At 51.2% G+C, this 20,780-nt stretch overlaps 1 protein-coding gene across 2 annotated transcripts in view; it reads left to right on the top strand.

The window, feature by feature from the left end:
- Nucleotides 1-20,336, top strand: part of TTC22 (tetratricopeptide repeat domain 22) — a 33,090-nt gene extending 12,754 nt beyond the window's left edge. The window contains exons 2-8 of one of the 2 annotated variants that reach the window (XR_001829699.2): nt 2,693-2,748; nt 2,961-3,076; nt 3,699-3,817; nt 4,588-4,749; nt 8,233-8,385; nt 9,193-10,453; nt 20,289-20,336. Coding sequence is in view for 1 of the 2 variants with exons in the window: in XM_017543971.2 (XP_017399460.1) it covers nt 2,693-2,748; nt 2,961-3,076; nt 3,699-3,817; nt 4,588-4,749; nt 8,233-8,385; nt 9,193-9,729 (1,143 nt within the window). In the remaining variant the exon portion in view is untranslated. Of the gene's footprint in view, nt 1-2,692; nt 2,749-2,960; nt 3,077-3,698; nt 3,818-4,587; nt 4,750-8,232; nt 8,386-9,192; nt 10,470-20,288 lie in introns of those variants that run through there. The other variant, XM_017543971.2, reaches the window with a different exon arrangement.
- The last annotated feature ends 444 nt before the right edge of the window (nt 20,337-20,780 follow it).

Here is a 20,780-nt window from a genome sequence, read left to right as displayed (position 1 = left end):
AAGCAGCAGCAGCCAGGAAGCCTGAGACACCATGTTCTCTTGACCCTTCACGTGGTCAGGCTTTGACATCACATCAGGGGCTTTCGCCAACTTGGCCCACACTAGGTGCTCCCTAAATCCCAGTCTCCTTCTTCCTTCCTAGGTCCAGTGTAAGTAAAGCGGATAAGGGTATCCAGAGCCCTATCCCTGCATTTTGCTTTGGGAAATGCTCCCCACTTCTCAGGGATGCTCTTTAAGCCTTGAGGCAATCCTCTCTCCCCTCCAGACAGTCCTATTCCCAGCTAAAGTCCCAATATACATATTCCCACCTAAGAAACAAGATTACCTTTCAAGGTGGTACAAATGTCAAAACACACATCAATCGGATCTCAGCATTCCTGAACTCTAGCGTCTTTTTTTTTTTTTTTTTAAGAGACAGCATCTCACTTTGTTGCCCAGGCTGGAGAGCAGTGGTACTATCCTAGCTCACTGCAGCCTCAGACGTCTGGGCCCAAGCCATCCTCCCATCTCAGGCTTTAGAATAGCTGTGACTACAGATGTGTACCACCATGGCTGGCTATTTCCATTTTGATTTTTCAGGAGACGGGACTTGCTGTGTTGCATAGGCTGGTCTTGAACTGCTGCTGGGCTCCAGAGATCCTCCTGCCTCAGCTTGCCAAAGTGCTGGGGTTTCAGGCATGAGCCACTGGGCCCAACCCCCTAGCTCTGTCTCCTTCTACCCACTACCCTGCAGATGAGCTCTATGTCCTGACCCTGGGCCTCAGGGGTCCCTCCTGGTACACTCCTGCTGGCTCCTCCCTCCACCCCTTACCACCAGGGTTCCAGCCCTAGGGCTGCATGCAGACCCCGGCATGGCTTGCTCACTCACCTGTGAGCGTTTGCACTTGATGTCCCATCCTCCTAGAGTGACTCTTCTCTCCATATCCACCTGGGTGATTCCTACTTGTCCTTGAGGACCCTGCCCTAGTACCTCCTCCTCTAGAAAGCCTTGGTGATACTCCTGGATTGTATAGGACACCTCCTCTGACTTGCATAGTCCCAGTGTTCCTTCTACTCTAATCGTGTGTTTGGGTCTGGCCTTCCTGCAGGACCCAGAGCCCTAAAGGTGGGACCTGCCTTTCCTCTCCTGTCCTTATTGCCCATCCAAGAGCCACACAGAGAAGATACTCAGGGGTTACTGACTGAGAAATGCAATTAGTGGGGCTGCCTCTGGGTGGTCTGACTGGGACCTGGGTTCCAGACTCTGTCTTGATGGGCGGTCACACCAGTTGGTGGGATCTGACTTGCAAGGACCCCTCTCTCCCACCCTTCCTCCCTCAGAATTCATCCAAGGTATCCTCAGAGCAGCCACAGCCTGACCTGCCGTTGTTGGCTCCCCCAGCTCCTCATTCACACACACACTGCCCATCCCCCACATCTCCAGGCCTCCGCTCCCCGAGCCCTCCATCTGGAGCTCACCCTCTGTAGGGCCAATGTGACTCAAGATCCCCTGTAAGCCCACATTCCCTGGCTGGGAGTGGCCTGCCCATCCCCAGCACTTCCTCTGTACCGCTCACATGGCCTCGATCAGACCTGGCTTCCTACCACAGCTACTGGCAACCCAGTGTGGGAAAGAAGCATGGGCTTTGTAGGCTGACAGATGGGACTGAATCCCAGCTCTGGCCCTCAAAAGCTGTGTGACCTCAGGCAAGTCACTTTATGTTTCTGAGCTTCAATGTGTTCCTCTATAAAATGGGGATGACAGCTACCGGATAGGTTTGTTGTGAGATGGAGAGGATGGGTGTCAGGATCCGGCACACGCAGGGACTCAGTCGTGTCCTGTTACTTAAGCCTGAGTCTGCTTCCCCAGCCAGGCTGTGAGCATGTTTGGGTCAGAGTGCAGGTCCCATTCAGTGCCACATTCCCAGAGCACCCCACACAGGGCCTTATGCCGTAGGTGCTCACAAATGCATTCACCCAGCTGCTGGGGATGGGGTAGAGAGATGATGGGTCCCCCTCCCCCACAGCTGAGGAGGCCACGGCGGGAGAGGGGGTTATCGAGTGCAGAGTGAAGCTTGCAGTCGGGGACAGGAGATGAATGTGGAGGGAGGGGCTGGAGCCTGAAGGAGAGCTGCTGATATGCACTGGGGGTTTTATTGGTTTTCATTAAAATTCCTTCCCGAAGCTGGAGCAGCTACTGCCATAAATAACTGCATAAATATTTTATCTGGTGCCCAAGTTGCACAGCAAGGTTGGCAGGAATAATAATGGCAAAACAGTTCAGGGGGGTTTTGGGCTTCAGCTGAGCTGGGCTCACTTAACATGCCCAAAGGGGCTTTCTCAGGAAGTGAAGGCTGCAGGGATGGCACCAAAGGGGGAGGCAGGTGGGCATGGAGAGGGTGGGCAGTCGGGTGTGCGCCCTGGTGTTGGGGTGCCTATGGAAGGTGGGGAGAAAAATGCTCGCCATACCTGCTCTTGGATGACCACCTCACTGGGAGCCTTCACAAAGCCTCTGTAGTCAGAGAAGTGAAGTGACTTGCCCAAGGCCACCCAGCCAGTCATGGCAGAGCCAGGACTGTAATCAAGGGTGTTTAACGTCAAAGCCTTTCCCGCTGTGCTTGCTGCCTCTTGGAGTTCAGGGAGAGTGGGAGTTTAAGGACCATGGCCAGAGTACCTCAGTAATGGCAGCGTGGGCTGTTCTCTGCTTCCCTAGATCCCGATGGAGGAGAAAAGGGGCTGGTATTTCACCATGGCAACACTCTACATCAGGTCAGGCAAGAGGGGGATGGGGGGTATGGGATGGGGGAGGGAGAGGTGTGACCTGGCACCCACCAGCAGGGCAGGGGCAGAGGTGGCTGGACCCATCCTACTGGAAAGAGATCCCCAAGGCCTCCCCACCCGCCATGGGACTGGGCAGGGCTGGCAGCACATAGGACAACCGGGAGGGTGCGCTACCAGCCACATCTCCTTCTCGGCCACAGGCTAGATGGCATCCTCCTGGAGCTGGGCAGTGAGGAGCAGAAGAGGCTGCCCGCCTTTAACCGCACCCTGGCCCTGCTCCGGCAAGTGCTCAAGTCTGAGGACCCCCACCACCGAGGTAGGGCTCAGGGGAGGGCGGGACAGCAGCCTCTGCCCCCACCACCAGCCCGCTGGCATGGCACCCACCTCTGGCACTGCCTCCCCCTCTTGGCTCCTGTTTCTTTCCCCCTCGCCCTGTCACCTACACTCATCCGTGCACCTCAAGGAGCCTTGCCCAAGTGAACATGCCAACTACAAGTCAGTGTGACTGCAGGCTTCCCCTCTGCCACTCGAGACCTGGAGGGTGAGCGGCAGTTTACCCCATTTCCCCTACTTATGGTCAGGAGATTGAATCCTCTGTTGGAGAGGAGTCTTTTTTTTTTTTTTTTTTTTTTTTTTGCACAGCCAGGAGTAGAACCACCAGAGCCGATGAGAGCTGAAGTCAGAAAAGACCTATGTACCTGAAATGAGGTCCCCCCGATGACACATTGAACATAGAATAAGCACTAAAATAGGTTCACTAACCCCTCACGTGGCCCCTCTCTCCACCGTTGCTTCTCTCTGTCCCAGGTTTGCCCTCAGTGATCTCACACTACTGTCCCTTGCTTTGTCTTCATGGGTGACACCTAGGATGGAGATGGCCCCTTCCCTCTCTCCACCCTGCTGCATCCTAGAGACCCTCTCCCACCCTTCACCCCCAGCCCTGGCCTGGTGCTACCTCGGAATGCTGCTGGAGCGGAAGGACACCTTCTCTACCACCCCCATGGGCATCCACGACTGTGGGTACTCGGGGACCGACCCTCTGGACTGCTTCGGCAAGGTACGTGCCCTGGTGCCCCAGCCTCTCTGCCCAGAACACAGGCTTCTCTGGGTATCATCCCCCACCTTGTGGCCCACTCAGGAAGTACACCTACTCCAGACATTGCTCTCCATCCTCTCTTCATTCAATACAAAAGAGACCCTCCCCATATCCAATCTGGCCCCACCCCATTTCTCCAGCCTTGAAATAGATCCTTAGACTTTTTCCCTCAAGACCTTCATTCACAGTATCCCCTCTGCCAGGAGTTCCCTACCTCCCCACCCCCAATGGCATAGTAGAAAGATGGGTTTAGCTGGGGTCTCCCTGCCAGCCCTCCCCATAGGCTGTGTGACACTAAGGCAAGTTGCTTACAACGGGAAGCAGTCAGTGACAATAGTAGGGGTAAGTGCTATCACCAGGTAGAAACCCTGTGCTTTGTAAGGATGGGGGAGGGGGGTTGCCTCTGGCGCTTCCTCTCATGTGTCCCAGAAAGACGGGGAATATACACTGGGAAGGAGGAGTCTGACTGGAGTCTGGAAGGCTTTACTGGATGTGATGGGTGATGTCGTGGGTCAGGCTCTCAGGAGTTGAGTGCCGATGGGTTGTGCCCCAAGATGTTGGGTTCCATGATATGACGATTTACTGACAGGTGGGTAAGGGTGGCTATGGGGAAAGGCACCATGGTGGTATGGCTGTATCCAGAGATGGGGTTCCTGTGGTTCAGCGCCATTTAGCCCGCTGTGGCTGACAGCCAGGCAAGTGGTTTGCTTTTTCACTCCTGCCTTACCTAGGCCATCGAGATTGCCAAGAACCAACCGCCCATCCTCAATCGCCTGGCCAAAATCTTCCACTTCCTAGGAAAGCAGGATATGGCCATTGGAACCTGCAACATGGCCCTGGATGCCCTACGAGATCCTGAGCTCAACTGGCAGGCGTACTGCACACGGGCCAAGGTGGGTCAACCTGCAGCCCACCCTACCCTGCCATCGGGAATCAGAGAACAAGGGCCAGAGGCCAAGACCTTGTTGCCAGGGCCCAAAGGTCAGGGAGTCCCCATGGTGGAAGGGAGCTTAGGAGCCATTAAAAAACACAGTTGGGTTCTATAAAGTTTTTGGTTTGTTTTGAGACAGGCCCTCGCTCTGTCGCCCAGCTGGAGCATGGTGGTGCCATCATGGTTCACTGCAGCCTAGACCTCCTAAGTGCAAGCAATCCTCCCGCCTCAGCCTCCCAAGTAGCTGGGACTACAGGTGCACACCACCACACCCGGCTAATTTTTGTTTTTTTTTTGTAGAGATGAGGTCTTGCCATGTTGTTAAGGCTGGTCTCAAACTCCTGGGCTCAAGCTGTCCTGTCACTTCAGTCTCCCAAAATTCTGGGATTATAGGTGTGAGCCACTGCACTCAGCCCTGTAAGGTTTGTGAGTGAAAGAATGCAGGAGCCTCCACTCACTGCAGGAATCCCTTCTACAGTGGCTGGTCAGTGAGCCACCAGACTCTCTGTATTGGCACGGGTGGAATCAGACTGACCAGAGTTGAAATGTGGCCTCTGCGCTTTGTGGAACTTGCAGCAAGCCACTTACCCCTCCAAACCTCAGTTCCCAAATCTGTAAAATATCAATAACAACACTTTCCTTAAAATGTTGTCAACAGACTCAGTGAGGTGGCATCTAAAGCACAGTGTCTTGGATATAGGAGGTGCTTTTCTGACAGGCAGTGGAGGTCATTTAATATAGTGGATCAGAGCTCTGGCTCTGAACACAGACAGCCTTGGTTCACATCCCACAACACCACATGCTATGGGACCTTTGGCAAAATACTCTTGCCCAGATTCTGAGCCTCAGTTTCTTTATCTGTAGACTGGAGATGATAATACATCTCGTAGAGCTGTTATGAAACTTAGATTATGTAAAACTCAGCATCAAGCACACAGTGAGATCTCATAGGAGACTGACTGCAACTATTCTAATATTAGGTATATTTTTTAATGGTCTCAGTGTCTCTTGATGCAGCCCACCGCATAGTTATTTAGCTCTGCAAGTTACACACTTAGGTGAGCGTTGTCTCCCGCTAGCTTCCCGTACTAGTCCCGACCTTCCCGCTAGAGCCCACACAGAGCCCATATGCTTGAGGAAGCAGACTCAGAGCTCCAAGGTTAGTTCACTGCAAGACGAAGAGTCCCCCCATCCCCTCATCTCCTCTACTACCTTGTACATGACCCGGTGGCAAATCTGCTCCCAGTCTTGGTCTCAGTGGCTTAATTACTTTGCCAGCAGGTACAAGGCAGGAGTGAAATTCCTTCACTGTTGTTGATGTGGTTATTATTATAGACACTAATGATATTAACCATAATAGTAAATAATAAAATATTTCTATAAAACCCTGCATTTCACTAAGCACTTTCATGTTGTTGGTCTGATTTAATGTTCACAAGAATCCTGTGAGAGAGGCCAGACATGTGCCATTCTGCAAATGAGGCCACAGAGGACTAGGGAGGCAGTGAACTTCCCCTAGGAACTGCATTTAATTATCAGAAACTCCAACTTTACCCTCCTCCCTCATCACTATCTGCTGTCCTATGATCCTGGCCTCTCTGTGGCTCCAAAGGTCATACGTACTACTCAGATGACCAGAGGAGCACAGGATGGTGGAGAAGAGATGGTGAGGAGGAGGGAACTCACGTTATCTGTGTAAAAGCTTCAGTCCTTCAGTCCATGCTGCGGCCCATAAGCACGGCCCTGGCCCATGACCTCTCTACCGTACCTCCCTCTGCTCCTGGGCCTCTGCCTGGAATGCTCTTCTCCCAGATATCCGATTGGCTTCCTCCCTCACTTCCTACTGGTCTTCTAGTGGCCATCTAATTGAAAATGTTAAAGCCTGGCCAACATTTAATTTATCAATTTATTTCTTTTTAAAATTCTTTTAGAGACAAGGTCTCACCCTGTCACCCAGGCTGTAGTGGAGTGGCGTGATCACGGCCCACTGCAGCCTCAAACTCCTGGGATCAAGTGATCCTCCTACCTCAGCCTCCCAAGTAGCTGGGACCACAGGGGTGTACCACCACACCCGTCCAGCTAATTTTTAAAAAATTATTTGTTGTAGAGACAGGGTTCTCTCTATGTTACCCAGGCTGGTCTCAAATTCTGGGCTCAAGCAATCCTCCAGCCTCAGCCTCCCAAAGTGCTGGGATTATAAGCATGAGCCACCACACTTAGCCACCGCCAGCATTTTATGTTCTCCTTTCCTGGTTTAGTTTTCTTCTTAGCACTAATCATTCCCTTACACACTATTCACATCTTTATCATGTTCATTGTCTCTCTCCCCCAAAGCATAGAAGCCACTTGAGGGCAGGGATTTTTTGTGGTTTTGCTGTCTACTGTATTCTCAGTGCCTGCAACAGTGTCTGGCACAGAGGAGGCTCTTAATGAACATTTGCTGAAGGAATGAATGAACTGAGCACCTGCCATATGCTAGGTCCTGGCTAGAATATGTTCTTTCAGTCGTCATGGTTATTCCCCAAGGAAGACATTCATGTACTAATTTTTCAGATATAGCAATTAGGTTCATAGAAGTTGTGGAACTCCCTCCAGATGACATGACTAATAGCCAGGGGTTAAACGGAGGACTGGAATTCAAACCCTAGTCCAACTGACCCCAAATTCAGAGAATCATCTACCCCTGCCCCCATGATGCTGCCTTGTAACCAGAGCCCTTCTGATGACTATAAAGCATTAATACCTTCAACAACAATGACCCCCTTTCCCTTGCTTCCTCCTACCCACCCCAACCCCACCCTTCCGAAACCTCCAAACTTTGTAAATCCTCTAAGTGTGGGGAAAATAGAGGAAGTCAGGAAAGCAAGGGTCTGAAATCACTTGTAATGTGACACTTGTCAGCTGGGGCCGCCTGCCATTCTTCCCAAACTGCTTGTTGACATAGACTCACAAAATCAGTGCTGCCATCCTGCCTAAAATAACCCTCCCCGATCACCGCTATCCTGTTGTCCTGTTTATTTTGTCATAGCACTTACCACTTAAAATGCCAAAGTTTACTACTGACTGCACCCCTACTGGAATGTTAAGTTCTACCAGAGCAGGGACCTCATATATCTTGTTACCACGGTACCTCCTGTACCCAGCATAGGACTGGCACATGGTGGGCACTCAATACATATCTGTTGAATGAACGAGGGGCTCTTTCTTCATCCTGCCCACTCATTGCACAGACAGGGAAGCTAAGGACCAGAAAGGAGGTGTGGCTAGCCCAACTTGGTCCAAGAGTAGGACCTAGGACTCCTGGGTCCTGGCCTCAGGGTCTTTCTACTGCATCGCAGAACCTCCCTGGTTGTTGTTGAAAAAAGGACTGGGTTCATTTAGAGCAGAGAGGAGGGCAGAGGCCCGTGCCTGGATCATCCTTCCTACGCTGGCTCTCTGTTGGCAGATCCACATCAGAACCTACCTGCACGACCTGGAGCGGGCCAAGATGGGTCTCGGGGGCATGCCTGACAGGAACCACCTGGCCTGTGCCAAGGCTGACCTCGAGGAAGTGGTCAGGGTGTGCCCAGGCTTCAGGACATACCTGGACATCGGCCAGGTAAGGCAGTGTCTTGGCTTAGCGAATGGCTGAGTAAGAATCTGTTTATTCCCTGCCAGGCTAGGCTTGGGCACCGAGGAGACAGAGGAAAAATATGCACCCCTCATAACAGCTCCCACCCCCTCCAGCTGTGGTGAGGACTGAATAAGGCCTGGCTCTTCTTAAGCACTCGAGGAAGTGCGGACATTATTCTTTATCTAGAAGATGTCTTATTCTCTATCTGTGTTCAGGGAATGACCACCACCAAGTGACAATATCATAATTTTAGATACAAGAAAACCGAGATCCGGAGACTCACTCAAGATTACACGGCTAGGTGTGAAGGGGCTGGAACTGGAATCGGTGTACTCTCTTCTAGAGGCGCAGAAATAAAACGTGTGATTCATCATTGTCGATGGAGGGAGGGTGGGAATGAATGAAGGAGTGGAATTTGTTGTTGTTGTTGTTGTTGTTGTTGTTGTTGTATTGAGACGGAGTTTCGCTCTTGTTACCCAGGCTGGAGTGCAATGGCGCGATCTCGGCTCACCGCAACCTCCGTCTCCTGGGTTCAGGCAATTCTCCTGCCTCAGCCTCCTGAGTAGCTGGGATTACGGGCACACGCCACCATGCCCAGCTAATTTTTTGTAGTTTTAGTAGAGATGGGGTGGGTTTCACCATGTTGACCAGGATGGTCTCGATCTCTTGACCTCGTGATCCACCCACCTCGGCCTCCCAAAGTGTGGAATTTGTTTTAAAGCAAGCATGGGGTGGGAATGAGCCGGGGGCCGCGCCTGCGGTGAAGGGCTCACCCCGTGTCCCCCACCCCAGGTCTACTACTACATGGGCGTGGACGCGGTGCAGGAGCTGCTGGCGGTGGACGAGGCGGCGCTCAACCAGGCGCTGGTGTTCCTGGCCAAGGCGGGCGAGTCGGAGCTGGGCGCCGCTCTGCCGGAGCTGCAGCTGCTGCGGGGCAAGTGCCTGCGCATCAAGGGCGAGGACGCCAACGCGGCGGCCTGCTTCAAGCGCGCGGTGGAGCTGGACGACGCGGGCTCCAGCCACACCGAGGGCTTCGGCTGCCTGCTGGAGGCGCTGCTGGCGCAGTGGAGCCAGGCGCAGCTGAGCGACGCCGAGCTGGGCCGCGAGGTGGACGCCTGGCTGCGCCGCGCCCAGGACAAGTACCCCGCGGCGCGCCTGCGCCAGGAGCTGCAGCGCGTGTGGCGCGGGCACACGGACGAGGTGCTGGGGCTGGCCCGGGCCCTGGTGGCCCAGGGACGGCCCGCGCTGGTGCGGCTGCTCTTCGAGACCATGGAGCGCGAGGGCGAGGCCGCCAGCGCGCCGCGGGACCGCCGGGCGGTCTCCTTATAGGGCGTGGGCACCCAGGCCGGAGGCTCCCAGGGACCCCGCCGCGGCGCCCGAGGCTGATGGGGCCAGGTCCGCACGGCCCCCCTGCCTTCGGCTGGCCGGGGAGAGGAGCCAGTTCGATTCTCTGTCGGGAATTGTGAATGGGGACGTTGCGACACCGGGCGGTTTGAAATATGCCCACCCAGACTGGAGGCCTGATTCGCCAGAGCAGGAGAGGCTGGCAGCAGAGGTGAGAGAACGCCGCGAAGCTGCCAGCTGAGGGACAGAATCTTCTAGACATACAGGTAAAATAAGGTGGTTGTGAGGCTCCCGAGAGAAATAGAAGACACGTGCCTCAGTGTGGCCGTTTTCTAGTCCAGGCGCTCCATCCCTCAGGTCCGAGTGCCTGTCCCTGGACTCCCGTGGGCCACACTCTGTCCTCACGTGAAAGCCCCCTTTAGTTGGCTGGAGTGGGGTCTCAGCTCCCGCAGCCAGAAAAGCTATGGCTAGAGCAGAGGGCGAGATTGCACCGCTAGTGAGTGAGGGGACAGGACCTAAGCCTGGTGCTCAGGGCGCATTCCTGCCTCTCTGTCACTCTTCCAGGAGGGCTCCTCCGTGGTCAGCTTGGCCGGAAAGGCCTCCCAAACGCTCTGAAATACAGCCCGTGAATAGAACCTTCACTTGACTTCCCTGTTCTTAGGGGAACCTAGGGGACCCACCCATTAGGAGGTGCCACGTACCCCCAATCGTTCTTTTTTTGTTTTTTGTTGTTTTTTTTGAGACAGAGTTTTGCTGTTGTTGCCCAGGCTGGAGTGCAGTGGCACGATCTCAGCTTTCCTGGGTTCAAGCGATTCTCCTGCCTCAGCCTCCGGAGTATCTGGGATTGCAGACGTGCACCACCGCGCCTGGCTAATTTTGTATATTTAGTAGAGATGGGGTTTCACCATGTTTGTCAGGCTGCGTCGAACTCCTGACCTCAAGTGGTCCGCCCACCTCGGCCTCTCTAAGTGCTGGAATTACAGGTGTGAGCCACCGCACCCAGCCCTGCCCCAATCTTAACCATTCTACCAATTCTAAAGAAAATCTTGGAATTTTACACTTTTGGAATCATAGTCATATAGAATTTTTTTTTTTTTTTTTTGAGGCAGAGCCTCACTCTGTCACCCAGGCTGGAGTGCAGTGGCCAGATTTCAGCTCACTGAAATCTCAGCGTCCCAGGTTCAAGCGATTCTTGTACCTCGGCCTCCCAAGTAGCTGGGATTCCAGGCTGCACTCACTGCTTTGCCCATGTCCTCACTCATTACCAGGGACAGGCCAGCACCCCTGCACTGCATCTCACATATCCACTGAGGGATGGAGAACAGACTGAAATTCGGTGCCTTAGACATCAACACTCCAAGCCCGTCATTGTGCAGAGGGGAACACTGAGAGCTGTAGGAGGGAAGTGGCGTGTCCAAAGCTGCACTTACTGTTTTCCCCACGCTGTACGTCCAACTTATTTTCACCCTTCTTCAGGTTTGGAAAAATACTAATAAACTGATCAACACGAAAGTATTCAGTGTTTATATGTTAAAGGTTTGTGTGTCACTTGTTACATGGGTCACTCTGATATCCTCTGGGACAATGCTTCAACAGTAATGGTGGCATTCCGGGTACCTGTCAAACCTGGCAGTGAGGCCCCTCTAAGGATCCTGAATTCCACCTCATGGCTCACCATGGTTCACCACTTTGAATGGTGACATTCTCTCACCCTCCTTCTCCTCTCATGGCCACTGCAGCAGAGGCCAGAAGGTGACTCAACAGCAGGCTACATACAGCCCTGTCCACTCTCACCCCACCCACTCCCATCCCTCCTCTGCCCAAGACTGTGACCCATGATCATCCCGAGGATGGGAACCCACTTATTTTTTTCTTTTCTTTTCTTTTTTGAGATGGAGTCTTGCACTGTCGACCAGGCTGGAGTGCAATGGAGCAATCTCAGCTCACTGCAACCTCCGCCTCCCGGGTTCAAGCGATTCTCCTGCCTCAGCCTCCTGAGTAGCTGGAATTACAGGCGCCTAGCACCATGCCTGGCTAATTTTTTGTATTTTTAGTAGAGACGGGGTTTCACTATGTTGGCCAGGCTGGTCTTGAACTCCTGACCGCATGATCCGCCTGCCTCAGCCTCCCAAAGTGCTGGGATTACAAGCTTGAGCCACCGTGCCTACCAGCCTGGAAACCCATTTCTTTCTTCTCCTTCCTTAAACAAACAAACTGAATTTAAGGCAGTCTGCTGGCAAAACTTAGAGGTTGCTGAAGTCTGTCTTTGTCTCCTTTCTTGCCTTTCCTGTCCCCAAAGGCATGCATTTCCCCCTCCTCGCCTCCCTGTCCTCTCATAACTTTTTCAGTAAACTTTCTGATAATCTCGTTCACCCTAATTTCATAAGTGGCCAACAGACGCCCACTATAGCTTATCTCAGGAGTATCTGCATATTAACAAAAGGCCAAAGAGAGAGAGAGAACCATTTCCCAGACTGCCCACTCCATGCCGATCTCATGTAATCTCACTTAATGTACTCTCATGTTGTCATCTCACTTAATGCTCTCAGCAGCTCTGAAGGTTAGCTATTAGAATCCTCATTTTACAGATGAGAAAACTGAGACACAGAACAAGGTCACAGGTATGTATGTGAAGGGCCAGGATCTGAACCAGGCCAGCATGGTTTAGTGCTCCCTCCTGGAACACAGCCCTGTGCAGGAGCTGTGTCATCTTCTGCCTAGACTTGGGCCTCTTCTGTGCCCTGTGAGCACCAACCCTGCCTGTCACTTTACCCCTGATCTCCGCTCCCACACTGCCTTACCTTGGTGCCTTTGTCCACCCTTTCCCCCCACTGGCATTTTTCCTGTCATTTCTACCCCAAATGCTCAGCTCAAAGGCACCCCCTCCAGGTAGTCTTGCACATCCTACCCCCTCTCATTAATCACTCCCTTTCAAAGATGCAGAGCTCTCGGCCATTTCGCCCCACTGTGTTGCATTTCTTTCTGTCTCTTTGCATGTCCATTTCCATTTCGACTCTGGGTCATTCATAGCAGGAACCACAACCCATTTGGTGCCATGGCCCGCAGTGAGCTTGGCATAGAGGACAGGCTAAGTTTTGGCTACTGAACTCAGTAAACACCCAGCAGTGATGTGGCACCTCAGTCCCAAAGATGGGTCCATTACCAGGTCCACATGACAGAGGCTGGGGCCAGTTCTGCAGCCCAAGGGTCCTTAAGGTCTAGAGCTCAACCAGAAAACATGGCCTTTCTTCCTATCTCCTATCCAGCCTCACGCCAGTTCCCCAATTCTGTGATTGGGAAAACTGAGGCCCAAAGATCAGGGACTTGTCCAAACCTCCAGACTCATTGTACTAGTCCCTTCTCACATGGCTACAAAGAAATATTTGAGACTGGGTAATTTATAAAGAAAAGAGGTTTCATTGGCTCACGTTTCCTCAGGAGGTACAGGAAGCATGATGCTGGCGTCTGCTCAGCTTCTTGGGAGGCCTCGGGAAACCTTCAAATCATGGAGAAGGTTTTAGGGGAAGCAGACATGTCTTACATGACCAGGGCAGGAGCAAGAGAGGGGGTGGGGGTGCTACATACTTTTAAACAACCAGACCTGGTGAGAACTCTGTCATGACAACAGCACTAGGGGCATGGTGCTAAACCATTCATGAGACACCACCCCCACGATCCAATCACCTCCCACTGGGCCCCACCTCCAACATTGGGGATTACAATTCCATGTGCAATCTGGGTGTTACAGCGCTGTCTGCCCTTTTAGGAATGCCCGCTTGATGAGTTCACTTCTGTCACATTCAGGAAGACCACTTCATTTGGCTCTTCCATTCACTCACACAACAGATATTTACCAAGGTCTTCCATTCACTCACTCAACAGATATTTACCAAGCGCTGGTCAAGGGCCCAGCATACTGCCAAGCTCTGGGGCTACAGTGGTTAACAAAACAGACCCTGTCCTTGCCTTCAGGGAGGTCACAGTCTGGACCATGGTGAGCAAGTTATACTGGGCCCTAGGGATCAGTGGGAAACCTAAGGGAAGCTATTGAAGGCTTTAACTAGCAACACTAATCTCTCCACACCAGCCATACTCATCCTGGGTTAGTGGCCTTTCCACAGCCCAATGGAGACGAGGGCATGGCTGTTTCTGTACCTTGGGATTTGGCCTAATGCTGCCCCCTTCAGTCTCCAAGGACTGCAGCTTCAATGGGTTTGTTTAAGTACAGCTTTGAGCCCTGAGGGACACCCCTGCCCACTGGGCCGCTGTGAGGATCAGTGTCATATAGCCGAAGCAGCAGGAGTTCCTCGAGGGAGCACTGCAGAGTGAAAGCCTTAATGACCCCGTAATCAGAACAATGAAGATGAATCACACCTTGCTCTGCCTGCTCACTCCCTCTGTGTCATGCCATGCCATCATCAGGCAGCCAGAAACTCCTGTTTAGACGGCAGGGGCAAGGCATGTTAAAGATGGTGAAAATGGGTGAGATTCTCAGTTACAGGTTTCCAGAGTCTCAGAATTGGAAAGAACCTGAGTCACAAGCTCTTTTGCCACCGACCAGCAGACTCCTCCTTACAGTGAGGCTTCTGAAGGGGGGGGTCTAGTCAACACTTGCCTGCCACTGGCAGACGAACAGCTCACTACCTCATGAAGGAGTCATTTTTTCAACAGGTCTAAGTCTTGTGAGTTTGTCCTATTGAGTTGAAATCTGTAATTTTCCTTGGTTCAAGTTCACCTTCTCGGGCGATATAGAAGAGACCCTAATGAGCAGAGTGACCCTGAACCAGTTACTTTCCTCCATTTTGGCACCTACTGCAGTGTTTGAGCTGTTCAGAGGGTGGCTGGCTCCTCTGCCAACAGCCAGGCTGAGCTGCGACCTGGCCACCCAGCCTGGAGCCTGCACAGAGCGGTGTTAGATGCTGAAAGCAGAACAGAACAGGGCTCCTCTCCCTCCCTAGCCAGACCCCAAGGGAGCACCCATGTGGGTGATGGTGGCTGGATGCCAAATGAAGTGAAATATCGCCTTTTCTCAGACTGTTAACTTTTTTCCTTGTTTAAGGAAGGGGAGGATAATGACATTTAGCACTTTACAACTCAGCAGTAAAATGAGCAGATGGAAACAGATCCCGGCATTGCGGGCATGCTTCCAGTGAGAAACCCTTCCCAGTTCCTGGGGCTGGAGTCTCTGGTGAGGCTTGCTTATGGGGTTAGAGACACAGCAGCTTCCCTCCTTCTCCCCAGCTCCTCCTCCCAGATAGCACCCCAGCTGCACAGCCGGCTCCACACCTGCTCTCGTTTCCCTCTTCCTTGCTTCTGCTCCCCCTAGAGCACCTTTCCTGCCTCCCATGTTCTCGTTGGAATACAACCTCTGTAGTGGTTTTTTGTTTTGTTTTGTTTTGTTTTGAGACAGAGTCTTATTCTGTTGCCCAGGCTGGAGTGCAGTGGCACAATCTTGGCTCACTGCAATATCTGCCTCCTGGGTTCAAGTGATTCTCCTGCCTCAGCCTCCTGAGCAGCTGGGACTACAGCGCCACCATGCCTGGCTAATTATTGTGTTTTTAGGAGAGACAGGGTTTCACCATATTGGCCAGGCTGGTCTCAAACTCCTGACCTCATGTGATTTGCCTGCCTCGGGCTCTTAAAGTACTGGGATTACAGGCGTGAGCCACCGCACCTGACCACTCTCTAGTGTTTAGATGAGAAGAGGAGGGGATGTTCTTGGTGAGAGACGGGTGAGCAGACTCCTGTGGAGCTCTGGAGAAGCTCCAGCCAACCTCCAGGTGGCCACAGAAGGACAGCTGCCTGAACCGGGAAGGTTCCCATGTGGAGGTCGCAGGAAATTATTCTCATCACCGTCATCAAAACTATGTCCTGAGCAGGCGCGGTGACTCACGCCTGTAATCCCAGCACTTTGGGAGGCTGAGGTGGGTGGATCATCTGAGGTCTGGAGTTTGAGACCAGCCTGACCAACATGGAGAAACCCCATATCTACTAAAGATACAAAATTAGCCAGGCGTGGTGGTATGTGACTGTAATCCCAGCTACTTGGGAGGCTGAGGCAGGAGAATTGCTTGAACCTGGGAGGTGGAGGTTGCAGTGAGTCAAGGTCACATCATTGCACTCCAGCCTGGGCAACAACGGCAAAACGCCGCCGCAAAAAAAAATTTAAAAAGCTATGTCCTGGAAACTTGCCGTGGTCAATCGCTGAGCATGTGTTTCTCACACCTTATCCCATTTAATCCTCACAAGCCCATGAGCTATCCATCAGCATCATTCCCGTTTTACAGACGAGGAAACTGAGGTTCACAGAGGTTAAGTAACTTTCCCCTGAGGTCCCTTTATACTGCATTGAATGGCAGGCAGGCTAAAGCGTACTAGTGAATGGCTTTTTAACTATTTGGAGTTTAGATTATTTTCTCCTCTATTACATATGTTGCTCTATACTCTGAATACATACAATTAGGATGGATGTTTCCTGTTTGTGTTTCCAAACCAATCAATAGCTCTGTGGTGAGGCTTGTTCTATTTTGGCATGTAAATTGTTTCATTAGACTTGCAGCTCCTCTGTGAGTTTTACTTGTCACCCACAAAATAAAACGAAAGAACTCTTCCTGTGCAGGAGATCCATTGTTTGGCCTGCCCAGGCCCCTCCCTGCTGGGAGTAGCACACCCCTGCTTGGTGGGCTCCTAACTGCTCCTCCCCTCATTATGAATAGTGGTAGAGGCTGCCAATCATAATACCCCGCCCCCCTGAACGCAAGAGCACGTGCATGACCCAAGCTCGGCCAATCACAGTCCTTCCCAGAGAGTTTTCCCACTGGGCACAAGGGAAAGAAAATGCTTTCTGCCTCTCTTCTGGCACAGCTATTAGTAACTGTTCCATTTAGGATTAATCTTAGCGGTGAGCGTCAAAGACTTGGAAAACGGTGTCTTAAACAAGATGGCAGCTTATCCTGCAAGGTCAGCCCAAGTATCACTAAAGTGCCCTGCCCACATTCCCTCTGCCCTCACCCATCAGGCGCGTGCCCTTGATCCTACCGCAAGCATCTGCCACTCTCAACCGAGGGCTTTCTCTCAGCCCAAGCACGTGTTAGACGGGACTCACCGGGTGGTCCAGGAGCAGCCTTCTACTAACAATGGTGAATGGACATTGGAGGATAGATACCCCAGCCTCCTAAGCCCTGGGAGGAGGAGAATTCTGAGGCGGTCTGGCACTGACTCCCAGAGGGATTGAGGCCCACCCAGTTGTCTGCAGTAAAACCTGCTCATTGTCACACCTTGGATTCATTTCCCTCTCCTCTGTCTTACTTCCCCACTCGCCAACAGTGCTCCTGGGATCACTGCGAAATAAACCACTTGCCCTTGAATCCTTGACTTAGGGTCTGCTTGTGGGGGAAGCAGCTTCGCACACTGTGATAATTAATTTTATGGGTCAACATAGTTGGACTACTGCTATGATTTGAGTGTATCTGTCCCTCTGAAACTCATAGGTTGGAGCTTAAACCCCAACGTGATGGTATTGAGAGATGGGGCTTTGGGGGAAGGGATTAAGTCATGGGTCTGACCTCATGGGTGGATTTGTGCCCTTATAAGAGATGCCTCGGAGAGCTGCCTGGCCCGTGTTAGCCTTCCATTTCTGCTGTCATGTGAGGACAGAGCATTCTTCCCTTTTTGTCCCCTTCACCATGTAAGCATGCAGCAAGAAAGTGCCATCTTGGAAGCAGAGAGAAGCCCTCACCAGAAACTGAAAGCAAGTGACTTGATCTTGGACTTTCCAGCTTCCAGAACTGTAAGAAACAAATTTCTGGGCTGGGTGCTGTGGCTCATGCCTGTAATCCCAGCACTTTGGGAGGCCAAGGCGGGGAGGATAACCTGAGGCCAGGATTTCGAGACCAGCCTGGCCAACATAGCGAAACCCCCTCTCTACTAAAAGTATAATAATTAGCTGGGCAGTAGTGGTGCACATCTGTAATCCCAGCTACTCAGGAGGCTGAGGCAGGAGAATCGTTTGAGCCTGGGAGTTGGAGGTTGCCAATGAGCCAAGATCTCGCCACTGCAGTACAGTCTCTGCAACAGACCCTGAAGAAGGAGGGAGGGGAGGGGAGGGGAGGGGATTTCTGTTCTTTATACAACTATTATCGCAGTATATACACACTAAGACAACCAGTTCCCAGATATTTGATCAAATATTATTCTGGACGTTTCTGTGAGGGTATATTTTGGGTTTTTTTGTTTTCATTTTTTTGGTTTTGTTGAAACAGAGTCTTACTCTGTCACCCAGGATGGAGTGCAATGGTGTGATCTGGGCTCACTGCAACCTCCACCTCCCAGGTTCAAGTGATTCTTCTGCCTCAGCCTCCCAAATAGCTAGGATTACAGGTGTGTGCCACCATACCTGGCTAATTTTTTGTATTTTTAGTAGAGATGGGGTTTCACTATGTTGGCCAGGCTGGTCCTGGAGAGCATACTTTGGATTAGTCTAACATTTTAATCTGTGGACTTCAAGTAAAGCAGATTGGCCTACCTAATGTGGCTGGGCCTCATCCAATCAGTTGAAGGCCTGACTAGAACAGACTGACCTCCCTCAAGCAAGAGGGAATTTGGACTTGAACTGCAACATTGGCTCTTCCCTGGGTCTCCAGCCTGCCGGCCCACTCTGCAAATTTTGCACATGCCAGTCTCCATAATCATATGAGCCAATTGCTTAAAAATAAATCTCTTGCTCTTTCTCTCTCTCTCTGTCTTCTCTGTCTGTGTGTATACACACACACCCACATCCTATTGGTCTTTTCGTTCTTTTTTTCTGGAGAACTCTTTTTTTAAAAAAATTTATTTATTTTACTTTAGGTGCATACTATATCTGGTATTTCTCCCCATGTTATCCCTCCCCACCCCCCGCTGTCCCTCCCCTATTCCCCCCCAACTGCCCCCAGTGTATGATGCTCCTCTCCCTGAGTCCACGTGTTCTCATTGTTTAACACCCACCTATGAGTGAGAACATGCGGTGTTTGGCTTTCTGTTCTTGTGTCAGTTTGCTGAAATGATGGTTTCCAGATTCATCCAAGTCCCTACAAAGGACACAAACTCATTGTTTTTTATGGCTGCATAGTATTCCATGGTGTATATGTACCATATTTTCTTTGTCCAGACTATCACTGATGGGCATTTGGGTTTGTTCCAGGTCTTTGCTATTGTACACAGGGCTGCAATGAACATACGTGTGCATGTGTCTTCATAGTAGAACGATTTATAGTTCTTTGGGTATATACCCAGTAATGGGATTGCTGGGTCAAATGAAATTTCCATTTCTAGATCCTTGAGAAATCACCACACTGTCTTCCACAATGGTTGAACTAATTTACACTCCCACCAACTGTGTAAGAGTGTTCCTGTTTCTCCACATCGTCTCCAGCATCTGCTGTCCCTCTGGAGAACTCTTATACAGACACCCTTGAAGTCCTCCCGCATCCAAAGGGGTGGAGCCACCACCTCAATTCTCCCACAGCACTGTCTTCATACCTCTAATACAATTTACCATAGCCTGTCTTGTCATATTTATTAAGTACAAAATAGGAAGGAATATGTGTTTATTGAGTACAGTTATGTACCAAGACTGTATCAGGTGTCTCCAGGAGTCCTGCGCTCATTTGCTCACAATTCAGTCAATAAATATTTATTGAGCAGCTGTTAGGTTGGTGCAAAAGTCATCACAGTTTTTGCCATTACTTTTGCACCAAGCTAATACAATGTGCCATGCGTTGATCTAGGCCAAGAATTGGCACACTGTGGCCCACAGGCCAAATTCTGGCTGCTGCCTGATTTTTTTTTTAAATAAAGTTTCTTTTTGGGGTTTTGTTTTTGTTTATTTGTTTGAAACACTGTCTTACTCTGTATCCAAGGCTGGATATAGTGGTGAGATCATAGCTCACTGCAGCCTCGAACTCCTGAGCTCAAGTGATCCCCCTGCCTCTCTCTCCTGAGTAGCTGTGACTACAGGCAGGCCCCACAGTGCCTGGCTAATTAAGCCAAGTTTCACTGGAACACAGCCATGCTTATCTGTTTACATATTTCTATGGATGCTTTCGTGCTGCAAAGATGGAGTTGGGTAGTTAGGACAGAAACCATATGGCCTGCAAAGCCTAAAATATGGTCTGGCTGTTTAAAGAAAATGTTTGGTATCCTCAGTCTAGGCACCAGGATGCTGCAGTGAAGTAAACAAACTAAAATCCCCACCCTCATGGAGCTTACATTCTACTGGGGTTAGGGGTGGGGTGGGGAACAGAATACAAGTAAACCGCGGATGGGAAAGATTTTACTATATTAAATGGCAATAAATGCTATGAAGGAAAATAAAGCAAGAGAGTATCAGGAGTGCTGGGGGTGTTGGGAGTAGGAGTAGATTGAAGCGAAAAATAGAGTGTCAGGGAGTTCTAGCTTCAAAGGTGACATTCCAGCAAAGACCCAAAGGAGGTGAAGGAGTGAGCCCTGTGAAAACGGGGTTGCAGGGACAGCTGCCACATAGAGGAACAGCAGATGCAAGGGAGTATTTTTTTTTTTTTTGAGATGGAGTTTTGCTCTTGTTGCCCAAGTTGGAGTGCAATGGTGCCATCTCAGCTCACCGCAACCTTCGCCTCCCGAGTTCAAGTGATTCTCCTGCCTCAACTTCCCAAGTAGCTGGGATTACAGGCATGCTCCACCATGTCTGGCTAATTTTGTATTTTTAATAAAGACGAGATTTCTCCATGTTGGTCAGGCACGTCTCGAACTCCCAACCTCAGGTAATCTGCCCACCTCAGCCTCCCAAAGTGCTGGGATTACAGGCATGAGCCATTGCTCCCGGCTGCCAGCTGCAAGGGAGTATTAAAAATGGTTAATACTGGCCGGGCGCGGTGGCTCAAGCCTGTAATCCCAGCACTTTGGGAGGCCGAGTTGGGTGGATCACGAGGTCAAGAGATCGAGACCATCCTGGTCAACATGGTGAAACCCTGTCTCTACCAAAACTACAAAAAATTAGCTGGGCATGGTGGTGCGTGCCT

Source organism: Cebus imitator, unplaced genomic scaffold (genome assembly GCF_001604975.1).
Source record: "Cebus imitator isolate Cc_AM_T3 unplaced genomic scaffold, Cebus_imitator-1.0 Scaffold163, whole genome shotgun sequence".
In the NCBI taxonomy this organism is placed as follows: domain Eukaryota; kingdom Metazoa; phylum Chordata; class Mammalia; order Primates; family Cebidae; genus Cebus; species Cebus imitator.
This window is presented reverse-complemented; position numbering and strand designations above follow the sequence as displayed.